The sequence below is a fragment of the Pseudorca crassidens genome, chromosome 1 (genome assembly GCF_039906515.1).
Source record: "Pseudorca crassidens isolate mPseCra1 chromosome 1, mPseCra1.hap1, whole genome shotgun sequence".
Taxonomy (NCBI): domain Eukaryota; kingdom Metazoa; phylum Chordata; class Mammalia; order Artiodactyla; family Delphinidae; genus Pseudorca; species Pseudorca crassidens.
Window position 1 is genome coordinate 187,405,298 of NC_090296.1, and position 20,185 is coordinate 187,425,482.

A 20,185-nucleotide genomic window follows, 5' to 3' on the forward strand; every position below is an offset into this window, starting at 1 on the left:
TATAACCAGTAAAGTTGGGGGGTTGGGAGGGGGAAGCTACCAAACACTAAAACATTTCACTGCTCTGGATTCTATTCTAGAAATTATTCATATCCAATACCATTGTTCTAATCGATATGTACATACTGGTTTGTATTCTTCTTTATTCCTTTTCCCTTTTGGTAAAATAATAATTAATAGTAATAATAGGAAGCATTTAGTGAAGTTTCCTATGTACCGGGCACTGTTCTAAGTGCTTTTCTAAGCTGAACTTGTTACCCCCTGACGCAGCCTCGTGGGACAGGTACACTCATGATTCCCATGTTCCAGATGACGACACTGAACACACATCCGTACACACATGACACACATCAGCGTGCTCCACCAAGCATGACGTGCTATCTCATGACATCACGATACCTCACCCTTTTGTGTTAAGGTGCCCCAGTCCCTTTACAGATATCTCATGACATCATGATACCTCATCCTTTTGTGTTAAGGTGCCCCAGTCCCTTTAAAGAAATGTAGGTTGCTTCATTTCTTCGTTTCGAAAGTTTTGCAAATGTCTTTTTTGAAGCATGGGGGAAGGAGCAGGTGTCATTTCTTTGGGATGCATTTCCCAGAGTGGAGTTAATAAAGCCAAAGGGACAAACAGCTCAGTGGCACTGGTGACACATGCCAGTTCTCTCTTCTGAAAGGCTGGGCCAATTTTCGGTGCCACTGGCAACACACACGTGGGTTTGCTCCCCTGCGTCTCTGCTGAGGTTGGTCTTTCTCATTCTCATCTGTCAGGGCTACATGTGGTCCACAGGGCTTTCGTTGCCATAGCAGCCTTGTACGGCGTGCAAAATACGTTCTTCCAGAATCCTACGAAGTTAGCGACGAGGAGTATTATCCCTGTTCTGTAGACAAGTACACGGAATTAGGTAGTAAGTCAAGGAAGCTCATTTGGCCAAGGGTACATGAAAAAGGGAAACCCAGACTTGCTGTTACTTTAGGAATATTTGGTTGACCGTGGGTATAAGAGAACAGAAGGAACTTCCCATTTCACAGTCATAGCCTGTGTTTTATAGTGTATTATATCACTTAAACACATAACCCTGTAAAGAAGATGTTAGCTGTGGAGCTAGTAAGATTCGCAGCCAGTCTGGCCAACCCCAAACCCATTAAATTCCCATCAAATGTGTACTTAATAAGATTTATATTAAGATATACCTGACTGAAGTAAGTTACCTAAGAGCGGACTTGGTAGGAGGAAGAAGAGGCTGTTGCCTGGAGAGGGTGAGGTGCAGGGAAGGGAGGTTCTGAGGATAAACTGCCTGACTCTGCTCCCTAGACTAGAATGTGACCACCCCACATGTGGGTTCGGAGAGTGGGTCCCAGGTCCCGTGACTAATCTGAAGCAGAACTCATTTACCACTTGGGGTCCGCACCCGCCAGATCAGCTCCATCCATAGATTTTGGGGCACCTGCCTATAGCTCTCAGCCTGTCACCACTGCCACCTGCTGCCGCTCCAGGTGGGGCTCCTCCCCCTCACTTTGCTTAGAGAAATAATCACAGCCAGGGCTTCCCTGGTGGCACAGTGGCTAAGAATCCGCCTGCCAGTGCAGGGGACCCCGGGTTCGAGCCCTGGTCCAGGAAGATCCCACATGCCGCAGAGCAACTAAGCCCGTGCACCACAACTACTGAGCCTGTGCCCTAGAGCCCGCGAGCCACAACTACTGAGCCTGCGTGCCACAACTACTGAGGCCCAGGTGCCTAGAGACCATGCCCTGCAACAAGAGAAGCCACTGCAGTGAGAAGCCCGCACACCACAACGAAGAGTAGCCTCCACTCACCGCAACTAGAGAAAGCCCACGTGCAGCAGCGAAGACCCAACACAGCCAAAAATAAACTAAATTTTTTTAAAAAGTAAAAAAAAAAAATAATCACAGCCAATCACAGTGGGGTCCTTCTGTGCCAGACACCAGGCGGAGCAGTTTATGTGTTAATTCCATCATCCTGCACAATCACCCTTACAACCATTTTACAGATGAGGAAACTGAGGGAGAGAGAGAGAGGTTAAGTCAGTTGCCCAAGGTCACACAACTAGGAAGTGGATGCTGAGAATGACTTCCAGGTTTCTGGTTTAAATACTTGAGTGAATAATAGTGCCATTGGCTAAAATGAGTTCAAAAGAGATTTGGGGGAAATAAGTAGAAATAATAAATTCAACCTGCTTGTGGAAAAGTCCTGTAGCAGCATGAAGGTATGGGGACGGGTCTGTAAAGAGAATCGTGTGCTGGAGGCAAAGGTGTGGAGGACCTTGGCGGGTGGCGTTGTGGAAGTGACCTCCCTTGAAGTCACGTCCAGTGAGAGAAGAAGCAGGCCAGGATTCAGAAGGTTGGCCGAGGAAGAAATTAGGAAAGAGGCTGGCCAAGATGGGCTGTGGAGAGGGAAGAAGACGAGGGAAAGGAAAGTTTCAGTTACTGAGAAGGAAAGGAGTGACTGACGAAGCCCAGCATCACATCAGGGTGCCATGATGGCAACGCAGCGTCTGTTGGATTGACAGCTGACCACTGGCCACCTTCTAAAGGGCCAGTGCAGTGAATGATGGAGTTGGAAACCGGACTCAGTGGATTAAGAGGTTATAGATGAGGAAATTTTATACATGAGCATAGGTTCCATAAAGAAACTCGGTTCTGAAAGACATATTTTAAACGCGTTATCGGTACTCAATTCTCGCAGATGGCGCGTAAACTTGAGCCTCTCCTCCACGGAGGATGTCGGCAAGGTGCAACGGTGACCTCAGAATATACGAGGAGAAGCACGATTGTTGAAGGAATATGTGCCTTCATTTGACTGAGGCATTAGCAGGACGGTTCTCATTCGCGAACAGGAGTAGCTGGCTAGCGCAGTGTCATTTTTGTTGGAGAAACACCTTGAGGGTGTCATCGTTTGTACAGATGAAGTTGTGTGGTGAGGGTAGGTGGGTGTGCGTGCACGCGTGCGTGCGTGCACACACGCACCTGTGCCTGAGAATGTGGAGTGATGATAACGTAACCTGAGTCTTAAAGGAAGACTTCCAGTTCATTGTCATCCCCTCAGAATACTTGTTCTTGAAGGTGCTGTGTTAACTCGGACAGGCTGCTGTTACTGGAAATGTTACTGGATGTTCTTGCACTGAGGACCTTCACAGTTAGGGAACCCTCTTTGGAATAACTACAGAGATGGCAAATCTTGCTCTTTCGAGGGTGACGTTGATCTGGGGGATGGTCAAAAGTCGGTCAGAGTCATGACTGGTGATGACGCAAGTGGCCAGTTGGGCTCATAAAGATAACAAAAAGCTCACCGTCTGGTCTGCTGGGTCTCCTTTGTAAATCCTTCAAATGCTTTCCCATGTGTTCCCCCGACTCTCCAAGGGGGCCACGAGAGCTGGGAGACCAGTTCTGTTGGGACGGGCGCCCAGGGGTGAGGAATTTGGTGCTCCGTCAGCTCTCCGTTGGCACTGCTGAGGCCACGCAAGTCAGAGGACGGTTTCGAGGCACTTCCTTGCTCACTGGCACACCGTCCGTAGCCGTGGCAGCAGCTTGCGGGGCTGTGCAACCTGGGGAAGGACAGGTTTCCACGGCTGTTGAGCCTAGATGGAAAGAGAGGCTGCTGTGCTCTAAGCTCTCCAGGTACACAGAGCAGCGAGAGGTTCTGCCGTGCAAGGCCGGCCTGAACTAAGCAAACCTTCCACTTTGTCCCTTACAGGAAAGAGAGCTGAACAGCCCCTTCAGGTGTGAGTGAGGTGTGTGTGTGTGTGTGTGTGTTGTGGATTCCTTGTCTTCTCTCTACTTGAAGCCTCTTCCACAGAATTGCATTGTCCTAAAAAGGAAATAGCATCTCCTTTTGATTCCCACACCTCGCCGATCCTGTGAGCGCTACCTGGGATCCTTTGGGGGACATTTTTAAAACAGACTTGGTCAAATCAGGCCCTTCCCAGATGGACTTAGGAACTACATGAGGATGATTTAAGTTGCACTCGGGGAGCAGAAGTTTATGGCAGCAACAAAACTGTTGAGGAAGAGTTTCTCTCTGCTGCCTCTTTTTTTGATTCTTCTCCTCAAGAATATTCGCGTCATGCCTGATTTTCTCACTAAAGGAGGTGTACGCAGAGGTCCTGCTTCCTTGGGGCTGGAAACCCGAAGGGAGCACCCAGTTCCTATTAGTTTCCCCTTGGTGATCGGCCACATCTCTGCCCAGAACTAAGTGGGTGTTCTTGGGATACATCTGCCTATAGGGAATAGTCACAGGAAGCAGCCTGTGTTAGGGCCCAGAGTTTTAAGTTATTTTTTCTATTATAAAATTATAGGGAATTCCCTGGTGGTCTAGTGGTTAAGACTCCGTGCTACCATTGCAGGCGGCATGGATTTGATCCCTGGTCTGGGAAGTAAGATCCCACAAGCCATGCGGTGCAGCCCCCCGCCAAAAAAATTATAGATACTCGCTATGCAAATTTTAAAATACAAAAAGTGGTGATATCAAAAATAGCAAACTCACAGAATGCCACCAGCTAAAGTTACTGTTAACACTTTGTTATATGTACATCTGTCTTTTTTCTGTGCAAACCTGTGTGTTTAAAGAAGACACATGGATAGACAGACAGACAGCTAGGTTCCTTAATATGGCATCATGTTGGACATACCGCTCTGTGATCTCCCTTCCTATAGCACCAACTTCTAGAACATGACTTCTACAGACTACACCCTATAACATTGCATGCACGTTCCTTAATTTATTTAAATTCGATTCCCTCTTTTTGCCCTTTAGAGAACCAGTGTCATTTTTTACGATTCTTTTCATCGTGAAGGAAATGGGCGTTTTCAGAGTTACCAGTAGTCTGTTGGGATGGGACTTGAAGCTTAGACTTTCCTGCCTGGCATTCTCAGGGACTCTGCTGCTCTTTTCTCCTAGGAACTCCCCAGGTTTCCGGCGGGAAGCCTCTTGGCGCCCTGGAGTCCTCGGGGCCACCCAGCCAGCTCCCGCCTGCTGCCACCTCCGCCGCCCACATTAGCCTGCTCGACATGAAGAGGAGTGTGGCCGAACTCAGGCTCCAGCTGCAGCAGATGCGACAGCTCCAGGTACAGACCATGTTCCCTGTGGATGGTGTCCGCTGACTTAATGGCCCACAGTCAGCTTCCTCCTCCTCCCATCGGCCTCCTTCCACATCCCTGGCCCCACGGCACCTTCTCGGGATTCTTTCCACCATCCTTTCTAGGGATAACCGAGGACCAGGGTGCAGGCGCCGTTCCGCAGTGGTCTCCTCTCGCACGCACATAACCCTGGTCTAGAGCCTTCCACTGCAGTGGTGGTCTGTAGCCTCCTCTCTAAGCTGGGTGTGCTTCTACACACGAGAAAAGCATTAAGCCTGTGCTTTTTGGAGGAGAGCCGAAAGCAGAAGAGCCCGTGGAGCGTTCTAAAGCCAGTTACGACTTCCTGCTTCACAGTGTTTAGCTCTTCGCTCTTCCCCACTGAGCATGTGCAGAGGTGTTGCGGGCAGCTCAGGTGTTTTGCAAGGAGCTATGGTGTATTTAGAAATAGGAGTTCAGACCGGAGGGTGAATTCCTAAGGAAGAGGAGCCATCGTAGATGGCTTGAGAAGAACATCTGCATTTTATTTGGGTGTGTGTGTGCGCCGCGATATTCTCCTTACTCGTTCCCATTGTTGTGCACCGCGATATTCTCCTGACTCGCTCCCATTGTTAGGAATCTATGCACTACACAGGAAGCAAAGAGCAGGGGAAAATGACCCTTCGTGTCACGGGTCTTGGTGAACAAATCCCATGAATCTGACGAGGCAGGGCGGTGAGGACCTGGGAGGGGGGTGTACCTTTGTGAGATCATCTGTCTGCTCCACGGATGAGTCTCCCGTCTCTCTGCCCTTGGGGGCAGGTTGATGAATGTGCATGTAGTGCTGGCTTAGACTATACCCGGGTATCCTCCTGGACTTCGAGAAGCTCCCAGTGCAAACGTTAGTACAAGGCACACGTAGCCAGGAGCAGCCACACAGCTGTGGTGCCCTCAGTGGGTTGCAGGCTCCTGTGCTGGTGCGTCCAGGAAGGAAAGGGCTTCAGAGCACAGCTGCTCTCTCCCTTCAGCTCGCCGATGCACGAGTCCTGCATTTTCCACGGCCTGAGGAAAGCTTAGAAGATGATTTCCCCTTGCCCTCTACCTACTGGAGAACAAACAGGAGGGGAAGGTAGCTTGAGAGCCTGCCTTGAGGTCCCATCACCGAGCAGGCTGCTCATGCTTAGGTCCCCAAAGGCTACTCTGCCTCTCAGGCAACGTCCCAGACTCCTGGACAGCCCATGCAAATTCACTTAAATCCTCTTCTGAATCGTGTCACCGGGGAAGTTCCCCATCCTTTACATTCGCTTCTCCTTGCTTTGTGATTTTAAAGACACTTTGCAGTGAAATGAAGTATTCAGGTTGGGCTGAGGGTGTGTGCAGGGTGCCAAAATCCAGTGCCCACAGTGTCTGGCGTTAACTTGAGTGGACGAGGGACAGTGACAAGTTGGCCTCTCTAAAGGACAGTTGCCACTCAGCTCCAGGCAGCTCTTGACCTGGTAGAATGAGAGTCCATTGTTTCTAGATGTTTCAGTATTTCAAGAGAATCTGGAGGTTTTATATAAAATACCTGTACTCATTCTAAAAATGTTGGAAGGTAATTTAAAAATCAGTTATTTCGTACTCTGCAGGCCAGAGAGGGTCTGTGGGCTCCCAGGTTCTTACCTGGAGGTTGTGGAGGTTAAGCCCCCATCTTGCGCTGCATCTGCCTTTTAGTGCCACCTGCTGGTCATTGGGAAATTGTGCACTCCTGGTTGGACCTTCACAAGAAAAAAATTCCTAAATGTGTCGTGTGTATGGTAGTTCCTACTGCTTTCAAAAGTGAGCATCTGCTGGTTTGGGGCAGAGGCGGAATTGCCCTGAGGTGTGGCGAATTTGATACCTAGGCCGTGATGTGTGAGGCTGCAGCATCACCCTGCTGGTGGCCGGCAGTGTTTGGTCCTCTGGCCAGGAGGGAGGGCTCTCCCACTTGCCGCTCCTTGTAACCCATGAACTGGGGAGGCTCAGTTGCAAAATCACAGCTTCTCAAACAAAGAGGTTCTCTAGTCAAGTCCGGGACACTATCTTAACCACGCAGTTTTCTTTATTGCCCCAGAGCTGCTCAGCTTTCCTGGTTTCTGGGTAAAGGACACCGAGCAGGTGTGCTCTTGAGCTGAGACGTTGGTACAGTTCTAAAGCACAGGCACGTGGGGGAAGAGAAGCACTTTGTTTCCTAACCTGGATGCTCTTATTTCTACCTCGGTCTTGGCATCCTCCGTGCCCCCATCAGCTTTAAGGGGAGTCTATTTGAGACAAAACCAGTTTAGAATAATTAAGCTATCTCAGCACCAATCCCCCCTCAGCACATGTATTATACACCAAAAGTAAAGTGCAACCCCCCAAAATGATTATAAGCCCAATAATGGAGCTATGATTAGAGAGCTCCGAAACTCCAGAACAGTCTCAAAAGAACAAAAATTGAATTAGAAATTCAAATGTTCTTTGAACTGTGTTATAAAATAGTGAAAATGAATGAAATCTGTTTGTGCTTGGCAGCCGGCTCCAGTAATTAGATAATTAAATCAATGGGGAAATCCTAGACTGTCAAGCATAGTCTATTTGAGCATTTCATTTGCAGAACTGATGGATTATTCTCCAAAGCAGAAATTTGATGCAGGCATTGTGGGGCGTATAGATTTAAATAGGGCAAAGAGAATGTTGAGGGAGGTGAAGGAGCCTGAGAAAATGATGCAAAAAAATGTGAAAACTTCGCTCCTGTCTTCCTGCTCACCAGTCTCGCGTGAGTTACCAGTCTCAGAGAACGGTTCTTAATCCTGGCTATGCATTAGAATCACCTGAGGCCTTTCACAGACATGTTGATACCCAAACACCCCTGCCAGAGTCTGACTTCATTGGTATGGGTCAAAGGCCAAGCACTGGTGGTTCTAGAACGTCCCAGGGTGAGAACTACTGCTCTCAGATAGTATGAACTCTCAGTCCATTGAGATGCCTTTTGGAAATTGAGATCTCAGCCAGCTATCACAAGGGGTGAGACAGAAACACCCTGTAAGCATGAAAAACACACCCAGTGGCTTCAAAGCCCCGATTCTAAACAATGCGCCTCATTCCCAGTGGCTAATCAGACGTATTCTCTGCTCAGTCATAAACGATAAGAGCTATATGGAACTTTTACATTGTGATGGTCCCACTCCCAGGTAAGGGCTGCACCTGCAGTTAGCTGGCAACAACGGAAAAAGAGACAGGGGAAGGTCTGGCACCTAATAAATGTGCCCTTCAAAAGATGATTGTCTATTACCTTTGCTGGTATGATGTAGAAAGAAAACAGAAGTGATGAGCTGCATCTTTTTTCCAAAATGCCACCATACTTGGGTTTTACTAAGGTCGTCCAGTATCCACAGAAGTGGCTGCAGTTCTGCCCCCCTTTGTGGGCTTGAGGGGAGAGAGAAATTTCTGGAAGAGCGGGTTCAAGTTCCTCGGGGGTGCAGATGAGACTTGGCCTCCTTCTCCAGTTCCCACAATTTTTTTCTTTGTCTCCAATTCCCACAATTTTTTTCTTTTCTGAAAATTAGATTATTCTGAACTTGGTGTTCCATTTTTAAGACTACTGAGAATTTACTGTGTGTTCCCAAGAGAGGGAAGAGGTAAGACATCAACATAAAAAAGAAACATAGCAGGACACAGGGCCATTGTACTTGAAATGATATAATTCAGCAGTTATCTTAAGGTGTCTTTTCATAAGATAGCGCCTCATAAAAATGTGCCAGAGTCTCATTTATCTTCTGACATTGAAAATAACGGTCATGGGAATGTGTGTCCCTGAGAAAAGCACTCGAGAGGTTGGCCCGTGCTGAGCAGGCCTGTTTCTCCCCACCAGGCAGAAATAATCAATGGGACTAGCACAGGAGTTGACAATCAGGCTGCCATACAATGTATCAAGCCCTAGATAGACCTGCACACAGAGGCTGTCTAAGACGGGGCAACATCTCCCAGATAACACGTGCTTGTGAAAAGGCATCCGATACCTGGTTCCCTACAGCCTGGGGAGCTAAGCTGGGTGGTCAGGAGTCATTCTGGGGTCTGGCTGTTAGGAAACTTCCTGACCTGTTGTACAGCCACTGTTTATTGTCACTGCTGGACAGCAAAATCAGTTCAATTAAACGACACTGTTGGCAAGACCGACGGTCTTAAATTTTACCTGAGAAATCAAATGAGTATGTGAGGTACGTGTCCATTTTGAGGTGGGGGGAATTAGGTTTAGGCAGTTTCCTAGCTTCTCAGTGAAGCTGATATGGATAACTTGTTTGGTCCACTTAAATTTTTAATAGCGAAGAGCGTTACTTCCGTCTGAGTATTTTTGTAAAAACGTCAAGGCACAGAATAAACTGAAGTTTCCAGAGATGAAGGGATAACTACAGCTGTGCTTGCCTTCCTACTGTTGACATCTAGAACACTGAAAAATAAGTAGATGTGTGAAACGACTCTATTCAGACATTGGACAACAGACAACACAGGAGTGTGATCCTTAGGAGAACGGAAGGAAAGGAGGTGAAACCTGTAACTTCCTCAGCTTTCTGTCTGGGGACACTTTTTAGATTGTGACGCAGGGAGGGATAACCCAGACAGAGCACTGACCATCCAGCTGAGCTGAGGGTAAAGAGCTGAAGCAGCTAGAAGTTGTGGAGCGAAGTACCAAATAAAAGGAAGGTCTGTGGGAAAGAATTACGTAAATCTGTGGATCTGTTGTCTACCAGTAATCCAAGCATGTGTATTGTGAAAGACCACTAAGCCAGACACAAAGTGGGAGGCTGTACGCCACAAATTTCCCAGAGCTCACACAGGGAGATGTTTATGTCTTAACCAGCAGGCACAAAGAGGTTTTATTAATCACCTGGGGCATTCAGTAGCAATCAGAGAAAGGCCATGCTTCGGTCTTAAGACTAAACTAGCCCTAGAGTAAAGGCTGCCCTAGATTCACCCTGACAAGCTTAAACACAAGCTTCTAAAGAACAAAAATGGTCTACAAGGAGCTAAACTCTCTGCCAAAGGAAGTCTAACATCTGTAAAGGAAAACAAAACCCAGAACTCCATGTCCAACATTCAGTCAAAAGTTACTAGACAGGTGATGATGCTGAGAAATGTGACCCGTAAGCTTAAGAAAAATCAGTCAGTGGAAACCAATCAGAAATGACAGGGGTAACGAGGTCATCAGCAAGGACTTTAAAACAGCTGTGATAATCATTCTCAAGGATTCAAAGAAAAACATGGACACAATGAGACCAAAAAAAATGGAAGATATTTTAAAACTAAGTAAAACTTTCAAGAGCTAAAAACACAATATCTCAACAGACTTAATAGAAGATTAGTCACTGCTGAAATGAAATATCAGTCAGCTTGAAAAGATAGCAATGGACATGTCCAAACTGAAGGATAGAGAAGAAAAAGTCTGAAGAAAATGAACTGAAACTTAATGGTTCTTGGGACAATATTAAGTGGTCAAGGGGGAAGAGAAAATTACTAGAAGAAACAATGGCTGAAATTTTTCCAAATTTGATGAAAGCTGTAAATCTATAGACCAAAAAACTTAATAAGCTCCTAAAAGGATAAGCACAAATGTAACCACACCAAAAGCAATTGCTAAAAACCAAGAATAAAGAGAGAAATCTTAAAAGCAGCCGGGGGAGGTGGAGGACACATTACATACAGGGAAAGGTAAATAAGAACTGACTTCTCAGAGACAAAAGTTAAGTCAAAAAACAATGGCATCACATCCTGAAAGTACTGAAGGTAAAAAACTCCTTCAGAAAATAGAGGACGCTTCCCAACTCATTTTACGAAGGCAGAATTACACTAAGAGCAAAACCAGTCAAAGATATTATAAGAAAAGAAAACCACAGACCAATATGCCTCATGAAAATATATGTAACAGATCCTTAACAAAGTAGGACCAAGTGAATCCAGCAATATATAAAAAGGGTAATACATTATCCTGGATTTTACCCCAGGAGTCCAAGGTTGTTTTAATATGAAAAGAATGAGTCAATGTATTTGACCTTTTTAGCAGAATAAAGAAGACAATCATATCATTTCAGTAAGTGCAGGAAAAAACGTGACAAAATTCAATACCGATGATAAAAGCACTCAGCGCTCTTGGGGTAGAAGGAAACTTTCTTAACCTGATAAAGGATGTCTGAAAATCCTACAGAAAACATTATAGTTAGTGGTGAAACACTATCACATTCTTCATAAAATCGGGACCAAGGCCAAAGAAGCCTCCTCTCACTTCTGTTTAACTCTGTACTGAATATCCTAGCAAGTGCAGTAGGGCTGGAAAAAGAAAAAATAGGCACGTGGATGGGAAAGTTAAAACTATAATTGGCATTACTCGCAAATCACAATCATGATTGTGTAATATCAAATCAAAAAAGAGGGCTTCCCTGTTGGCGCAGTGGTTGAGAGTCCACCTGCCAATGCAGGAGACGCGGGTTCGTGCCCCGGTTCGGGAAGATCCCACATGCCGTGGAGCGTCTAGGCCCGTGAGCCATGGCCGCTGAGCCTGCGCGTCCAGAGCCTGTGCTCCGCAACGGGAGAGGCCACAGCAGTGAGAGGCCTGCGTACTGCAAAAAAAAAAAAACAAAAAAAAAAACCTTCCAGGGCCTTCCCTGGTGGCGCACTGGTTAAGAATCCGCCTGCCAATGCAGGGGACACGGGTTCGAGCCCTGGTCCGGGAAGATCCCACATGCTGCAGAGCAACCAAGCCCGTGCGCCACAATTACTGAGCCTGTGCTCTAGAGCCTGCGAGCCACAACTACTGAAGCCTGCACGCCTAGAGACCGTGCTCCACAACAAGAAAAGCCACCACAATGAGAAGCCCACACTGCACAGCAATGAAGAGTAGCCCCTGCTCGCCGTAACTACAGAAAGCCCACGTGCAGCAACGAAGACCCAACACAGCCAAAAATAAATTTTAAAGAAAGATGCTTCCAGAAATAAGTGAATATAAACAAGATCACCAGAATCAAGTAATATGTAAAAACATGAAAAAGTTACTACATGCAACGTACTAAATGCATACAATAGAATGCCACTCAGCATGAAAAATAATGAACTACTAAAACTCTCAACAGCATGGCTGGATCTCAAGAACAATATCCTGAGGGAAAGAAGCCAGACACAAAACATTTCATAGTGTGCAATTCCATTTGTATGACATTCTAGAACAGGAAAAACTAAGCTAGAGGGACAAAACGCATATCGGTGGTTTCCTTGAGCTGGGGGTTAGGAGATTGCGTGCAGAGTGTCATGAAGGAATTTCCTAGGGTGAGAACAAATGTTGTCTCCCTTTTTAGTGGTGCTTCCATCAGTGTATACATTTGTCAAAACTCATTGACCTGTGCACTTAAAATGGGTATATTTTCTAGTTTGTAAACTATACCTTAAATAGAGTTTTATTAACTGGAATTTAGAATCCCTGCTAAGCAAAACTAATTGTCATGTGTTTTTTGTTTGTTTGTTTGTTTATTTATTTATTTGTGGTACACGGGCCTCTCACTGCTGCGGCCTCTCCTGTTGCGGAGCACAGGCTCCGGATGCGCAGGCTCAGCGGCCATGGCTCACGGGCCCAGCCGCTCTGCGGCATGTGGGATCTTCCCGGACCGGGGCACGAACCCGTGTCCCCTGCATCGGCAGGCGGACTCTCAACCACTGCGCCACCAAGGAAGCCCTAAATGTCATATTTTAAAGTGCTGGTGACTAGTTTATCCGAAGCATTTAGTGAGAGATGTTGGCACACTTCAGCACTGCGTTTTACACATGGTGGAAGTCCTAGAGACAGTGGTAAGGACTCCAGGCAGGGAGGGCAGGGGACCAGGGGACAGTGGCAAGAGAACCTGTGTATGTCTTTATTCCTTCATGATTAACTCATTTTTGCCCATGTGCCAGCCAGTGTGCTATGGGAATTCCCTGTTTAGTCTCTCTCTAGCTGGCTCCAGGAAGCCCCTCTTTCTGGGAAGGAAAATCATACAGCCTGGAACTCGAGGCAGGCCTCTCCTTGCCTCCGCTTTGAGTGGAATAATGTGAGTGTGATCTGACCCTGTTACCAGTTGAATAATTTGAATATCACATGCAGGTGTGTTCTTCTGATACGGCTGTAGACATCTCGGAAATGTTATACCTATGATCCGCAGTTGATTGGACCTGTGGATGCAGAAGCGTGACTGTGGAGGGTGGGCTATAAAGTTACACTCGGATTGTTGATTGCGTGGAGGGTAGGCACCCCACGCCTGCGTTGTTCAAGGGTCAACTGTATTGTCATTCATACCTCAGATATGTGTTGGGTACCTACCGTGTGCCAGAAACTGCTTGTGGCTGGGAATAAAGCAGACATTGCTATGTCGTACTGTGTCTAGCAGATGGCGATTGGAAAATTACTGGGTTGAATTTGAAAGACCCAGTTCTCATGCTGATTCTGCCCCCCCTACAACTGCTGAGTGACTCTTAACAAGTATCCTAACTTCTCAGGGCCTCACTTCTCCCATCTTTCAAATTTTAAGAATTTGAAATATTCTAGCAATAATTTCTGGCTTCATAGCCACTGTCAATATCCACTGCTGATTGGACCATAACTTCATTGGAGCTTGTCTGTGAGACTTGGGCAGGAGGGTTAGGTGCAGAGGGCCGTGCCACACAGCGCATGGCACAGTGACATCATCTGTCTATTCCTGAGCCCTTTTCTTAGACCACAGTGCTCACCCTTAGTGGCACATCAGAATCATCTAAGGGCTTTAAAAAATTCTCAGTGCCAAGGCTGCACCTCAGACCAGTTAGAATCTTTCGGGGATGGACCTCGGCATCAGTCCTTTTTGGACACATTTAATTGTCTTCTTCTTTGTGCCTTACGTATCCATTACCATTCACCCTCAACCCCCAAAGGAAATAGGTCTGTGGGACCTGACACATGGCATTGAACTTGAGCGTACCATTTTGATAACAGCTGATGTTACTGTGTGTGTTTAACAACTGCAGTCAGAGCAAGCCAGGGCACGCGCACTGAGCTCGAGGCATAGCTGAGCCCATGGGTCACCCCACGTTTCTACCATCCGGGAAGGAACTTTGGATACTCCATTGTCTGTTATTACCAACATTATTGCTTAACTCAGTTCACGCGTTCAACAAATATTTATCGAATGCCGGCCACGTGCCAGGCACGTGTGTCCTGGAGACTCCGTGGAGAGCAGAAATTAACCAGGTAGAGGGAGTAGCACATGCACAGTCCCCGTGGCAGAAAGGAGGTTGGGCAATCAGAAGAACTGAAAGGATGGTCCTGTGGCTAGAGCAGAGAAAGTGCCGGCTGCACACAGTGCAAGGAGGCTGGCGACGCGGGAAAGTGCCCGCCTGCCCGACGCCTTGTGGGCAGAGCTGTAGCTGCAGAGAGCATGGGGGGAAGCCGCCGTCTGTGCATCGTCTCCAAACGTGTTGCCTTTCAGCGGTAGACTGACTGTTTTTAAGACCTTAATAAAAAGATATTATTAGCAAGAACAGTGTGAGACCACGATCATGAGTCATACAGAGGAGGTAACCCAAGGGCAGCACATTTTTATTTGCTTCCCTCCCAGACAGACCAGCAGGTCCCGCCCCCAGGGTGATGCCCCCTGATAACAACAGGTCATCTGCACCGAGAGCTCGGTTTGTGCCGGGCACGACTGAAAGCACTTTATTGCCTCTCGAAGCTCCATTACCAGTCTGTGAGATAGGAACTATTACTATCCCTTTTTCTGTTTTGGAGAGACACAGGGAGATTAATACATACGAACGCGTTTCGTTCCAAGAGTGCGTTCATAAGTCCAATTTGTTTGTAAGTCCAAGAAAGTTAGCCTAGGTACCCAACTAACACAATCGGCTATATAATACTGTACTATAATAGGTTTATAATACATTTCACACAAATAATACATAAAAAACACCAAAAAAATTACTTTTTTTTTTTTTTTTTTTTTGCGGTACGTGGGCCTCTCACTGCTGTGGCCTCTCCCGTTGCGGAGCACAGGCTCCGGACGCGCAGGCTCAGCGGCCATGGCTCACGGGCCCAGCCGCTCCGCGGCATGTGGGATCTTCCCGGACAGGGGCACGAACCCGTGTCCCCTGCATCGGCAGGTGGACGCTCAACCACTGCTCCACCAGGGCAGCCCAAAGAAAACATTTTTTTTTTTTTCAAAGAAAACATTTTTAATCTTACAGTACAGTACCCTGAGAAGTACAGTAGTCCAGTACAACAGTTGGCATACAGGGGCACGTCCGCATCTTTGAAAGTTCACAACTTGAAGATTTGTGTGTAGGGGACTTACTGTAACATAATCACACTAATTTCCCACTAAGTGGGAAAACTCGGAAGTGAACCCAGGCAGCCTCTCTGGATGGCCACTTACCGTGGTGCCATGTTGATGTTCGAACATGAGGTGGTTTCGCTTGAGTGGTTCGTGTTGAAACGTTTTATTTTATTCAGAGAAAATGGAAGCCGTGATGAGGTTTCAAGTGGGTAGTAGGTAACACGGTCAGATGGTATTTCCGCTCTGTTTGCACAGATGATGGACAGTTGACAGAGGCATCATTATCCCTATGAGGTGATACACAGTGCACGAAACCAGAAAATGAAGAAAACAGTAACAGCTAATTGAAATTTCAGGGGAACTTTAGATAATAGAATAGGTATAATATAATTACTGGTTTTGAGGCTGGTTGAATGAACTCACTTGATGCATGTGCTGTCAGAAAATTATCCTGCCCCAGGAAAGCACTTAACGCCTTGTTGGAAACAGGACTCAAGTGTTTGGCTAGATTGTTGTGAAGCGTGGATTCAAACTCACACATCCTATAGTCTGGGGTGAGAAACAAGAGTGCTCTGGAAACTACATGGAAAATTATATGGAAATTGTGGTCTTATGTATGCAAGCAAGCTACGTATAATCCAGGGAAATTAGTTAATTGCCAAGAGCCTTGGGCTCGTCTGGAAATTATCATTGCCACCGTCAACATCAAGTTCTGTGTTTTGGGAGTTTTTTATTTTATTTTTTTATTGAAGTATAGTTGATTTAAAGTGTTGTGCCCATCTCTGCTGTACAGCAAAGCGACTCAGTTATACACACACACACACATTCTTTTTTTAATATATTCTTTTCCATTATGATTTATCACAGGATATTGAATATAGTTCCCTGTGCTATACAGTAGGACCTTGTTGTTTATCCATCCTCTATATAATATTGAATAGTTTACATCTACTAATCCCAAACCCCCAGTCCTTCCCTCGGCCACATCCTCAAGTATTGTGTTTTGATGGTCTGTGATTACAGGGCATTTGGTCCATGGACCCATTAACAAGAGGGACACAGATTCTCTTTTAACTGATACGCTGAAGTAGTCCACACTCTAATCAACTTCCGTTGAGTACTTTTCTGTACCAAACAGTATCTCATTTAATTTTCAGAATAGCCCTGGCAAAGGAAGTGAATCCCCATCCTTAGAGATAAGGAATGTGCCCAAAGTCTCTCAGTGCATCCGGGAGAGGGTGTAGGGTTTGATCCAAAGTCAGCTTGGCTCCACAGCTGGTACTCTTGGCTCTCCCTAGGAAAACACGTCAGTGAGGCTTTACACCCATTACCAGGATGCACTACCAGCGTACAGAAAGGACCCTGTTTTTTTTGGCAGACAGGGACGTGGAAGTCTGGTTGTCAGTTGACTGCTAAAACTTGGACGTTGGCTGAAGCCGCAAGATTATATACGGTCTGTGCTCCCTTCCCTCTCTCACTGAAATAAAGAGAGATTCAGCTGTGGGGCTCTTTATCCAAACCCGCGCCTGGAGCGTGTCAGGCACCCCCGGCACCCCCGTGGCAGCCCTCAGAGCCAACGGAGGGTGGTTTCTTTTGTCCAACAGCTGCAGAACCAGGAGCTGCTGAGGGCGATGATGAGGAAGGCTGAGCAGGAAATCAACAGCAAAGTGATTGAAACGTTGAAGAGACTGGAGGACCCTGTGCAGCGACAGCGGGTCCTAGTGGAACAGGAGAGGCAGAAGTACCTGCACGAGGAGGAAAAGGTTGTCCGGAAGTTGTGGTGAGTGCAGTCCCTTGTTGCGTGCTTAGCTGCTCAACCTGGAAGGCAAGCCTGTCTTTGCCAAGGAGGAGGCCCTTCCTAGACGGTGTTCTGAGCCTCTTTCTTTATTGAGCACCTACTGTGTACAGTTAGAGTTCTGCTGGTTCTGGGTATCCATGGACACTTAGCTAGTGCCCCTCCATCCAGGCCCAGGAAATTCAACAATCCTTGGGAGTCTGAGCTAGTCTCTTTATTTTTCTTTTTAATTATATATATTTTTTGCAGTATGCGGGCCTCTCACTGTTGTGGCCTCTCCCGTTGCGGAGCACAGGCTCCGGACGCGCAGGCTCAGCAGCCATGGCTCACGGGCCCAGCCGCTCCGCGGCATGTGGGATCCTCCCAGACCGGGGCACGAACCCGCGTCCCCTGCATCGGCAGGCAGACTTTCAACCACTGCGCCACTGAGCTAGTCTCTTTGAAGCCGGAGCATCACACTGTTCTATAGGGCGTGGCAATGCCTAAAATTAAGAGGAGCCAGTTGCACAATCCAATGATAAATGGGAAGTCTGCATTTAATCTCAATAAATTAAAACTAATAGCCAAAATAACACAGCGCCAAAGTTCTCCTCCTATTATTCGACGGTAGTTAAAATCACAAAAGAAGAATTTAAATGTAAAGTATGTCTGATCCAGAATGAAAGATGCTTCCTTGAATGTTACCCATCTTCTGTGAGGTTCTTATTGAAAGCATCTATCAAGTCCCACTATTGAAATGAGCAGAGTTTTATTACGCCCCAGTCACTGGGGCAGGCCCATCTTTTATGTTAATGTATGTTTTGTTATGCGATGAAGATGTATCATAGAACAATTTCACCTTTTAGTATAATGAATAATCATTTGCGTGGGTTCTTCTAGTGTTGGTATTTTTTTTTTTGAGTTTCATAAAGGCTTTTTTTTAATTATTTTTTAAATGTTTTATACAGTTTTTAAAGGTTATACTCCATTTATAGTTATTACAAAATATTGGCTTTATTCCCCATGTTGTGCAGTACATCCTTGTACCCTATCTTTCACCCACTAGTTTGTACCTCTTACTCCCCGACCCTTACGTTCCCCCCTCCCCGCCTCACTGGTAACCACTAGTTTGTTCTCTGTATCTGTGAGTCTGTTTCTTTTCTGTTATATCCACTAGTTAGTTGTATTTTTTAGATTCCACCTATAAGTGATATCATACAGTACTTGTCTTTCTCTGACTTGTTTCACTTAGCATAATGCCCTCCAAGTCCATCCATGTTGCCGCAAATGGCAAAATTTTCACTCTTTTTTATGGCTGAGTAGTATTCCATTGTATATAGGTAATTCTCTCGTTTCCTGGAAAGCTTAAACCTCCCAAAATGGGACTGTAGGGGAGCAGCTTCCAAATTCTTTTCATGACCAGAATCACCAGAAGCCTACAACACGATGGAGAGTGCTGTGCTCTATCACCTATTTGCCAACCCAATGTGCCTGATTAGAATTAGAATACCCCTCTCAGTAGCAGTCTAGAGGAAGAAATCACTTTGAGTTATTATTTTCCTGAAGAAGAGAATTTGACGACCGTGCATCATCTCAAGAGTAGCCTCTGGGGCTTCCCTGGTGGTGCAGTGGTTGAGAGTCTGCCTGCCGATGCAGGGGACATGGGTTCGTGCCCCGGTCTGGGAAGATCCCACATGCCACGGAGTGGCTGGGCCCATGAGCCATGGCCGCTGGGCCTGCGCGTCTGGACCTGTGCTCCGCAACGGGAGAGGCCACAACAGTGAGAGGCCCGCGTACCGCAAAAAAAAAGAGCAGCCTCTTAATTTTTATTTAGTTCATGCCTTTATAGACAGACAGTTAATCACCCACCATGAGGTAAAAAGGCTATTATTTGTCTGAAACATTTCTGCGACAGCCCGATTGTCTACAACTACATCTCAAGGTTCTTCTTGAAAAGTTCTTTTAAAAAAACATAGCCTTTTAATATTTTTATAGAATTGCCAATTATTTTTCCTTCCAGCTTAATTGAGATGTAATTGTCATACATCACTGTAAGAGTTTAAGTACAGCGTAATGATTTGACTTACACACATCTTGCAACTATGGCCACAGTAAGTTTAGTGAACATCCATCATCTCATAAAGATACAAAATTAAAGAAATAGAAAAAAACATTTTTTCCTTCTGATAAGAACTCAGGATTTCCTCTCTTAACAGCTTTCATATATAACCTACAGCAGTGCTAATTATATTTATCGTGTTGTACATTACACCCCCGAGTACTTATTTATATTATAACTGGAAGTTTGTACTTTTCTCAACCTGCTGCCTACCCGAGCACACTCAAGGCTCTGGCAGTGGACTAGATGTTCGCTTACTGCCACCTAGTGGTTCTTCAAATCAAAGCGCTTTTCCTGTTTCTTTAAGAGGGGTTTTTCTGTTGTTGGACTTACAGGCAAACTGCAAGGATGCACCCCATCTAGGGTGGGGTTATTAATGGGCCGAGGCGACAGGATGTTATTATTGGTGTGTTTTTCTGTTGAAGTAGGAGACCTTAATTTAGTTCTATTGGAACTGGCAGTACCCTAAGAGGTGTGTGTAAGTGTGTGCACACACACCCCAGAAATCAGATCTGTGATCACTTCTTCTCTTTGTAGCCTGGAGAGGACACTCAGTCCTTATTGACAGGACAATTGATATAAACCAGAGGTTCTCGGTCAGGGGCAAGTTCGTTCCCCTCCCCTAAGGACATTTAACAGTGCCTGCCGACATTCTTGTTTGTCACAAGTAGGGGAGGTTGCTACTGGCATCTGTCATCAGTGGGTGTTGAATTTTGTCAAAAGCTTTTTCTGCATGTATTGAGATGATCATATGTTTTTATTCTTCAATTTGTTCATGTGGTGTATCACACTGATTGATGTGTGGATACTGAAGAATCCTTGCATCCCTGGGATACATTCCTTGCATCCCTGGGATACATTCCACTTGATCATGGTGTATGATCCTTGTAATGTGCTGTT

At 46.1% G+C, this 20,185-nt stretch overlaps 1 protein-coding gene across 24 annotated transcripts in view; it reads left to right on the plus strand.

The window, feature by feature from the left end:
- KIAA1217 (KIAA1217 ortholog) overlaps positions 1-20,185 on the plus strand; it is a 772,703-nt gene that overhangs the window by 722,690 nt on the left and 29,828 nt on the right. For all 24 annotated transcript variants that reach the window (XM_067703131.1, XM_067703122.1, XM_067703241.1 and 21 more), the window contains 2 exons: positions 4,919-5,085; positions 16,997-17,172. In XM_067703131.1, the coding sequence (XP_067559232.1) occupies positions 4,919-5,085; positions 16,997-17,172 (343 nt within the window). The remainder of the gene's footprint in view (positions 1-4,918; positions 5,086-16,996; positions 17,173-20,185) is intronic.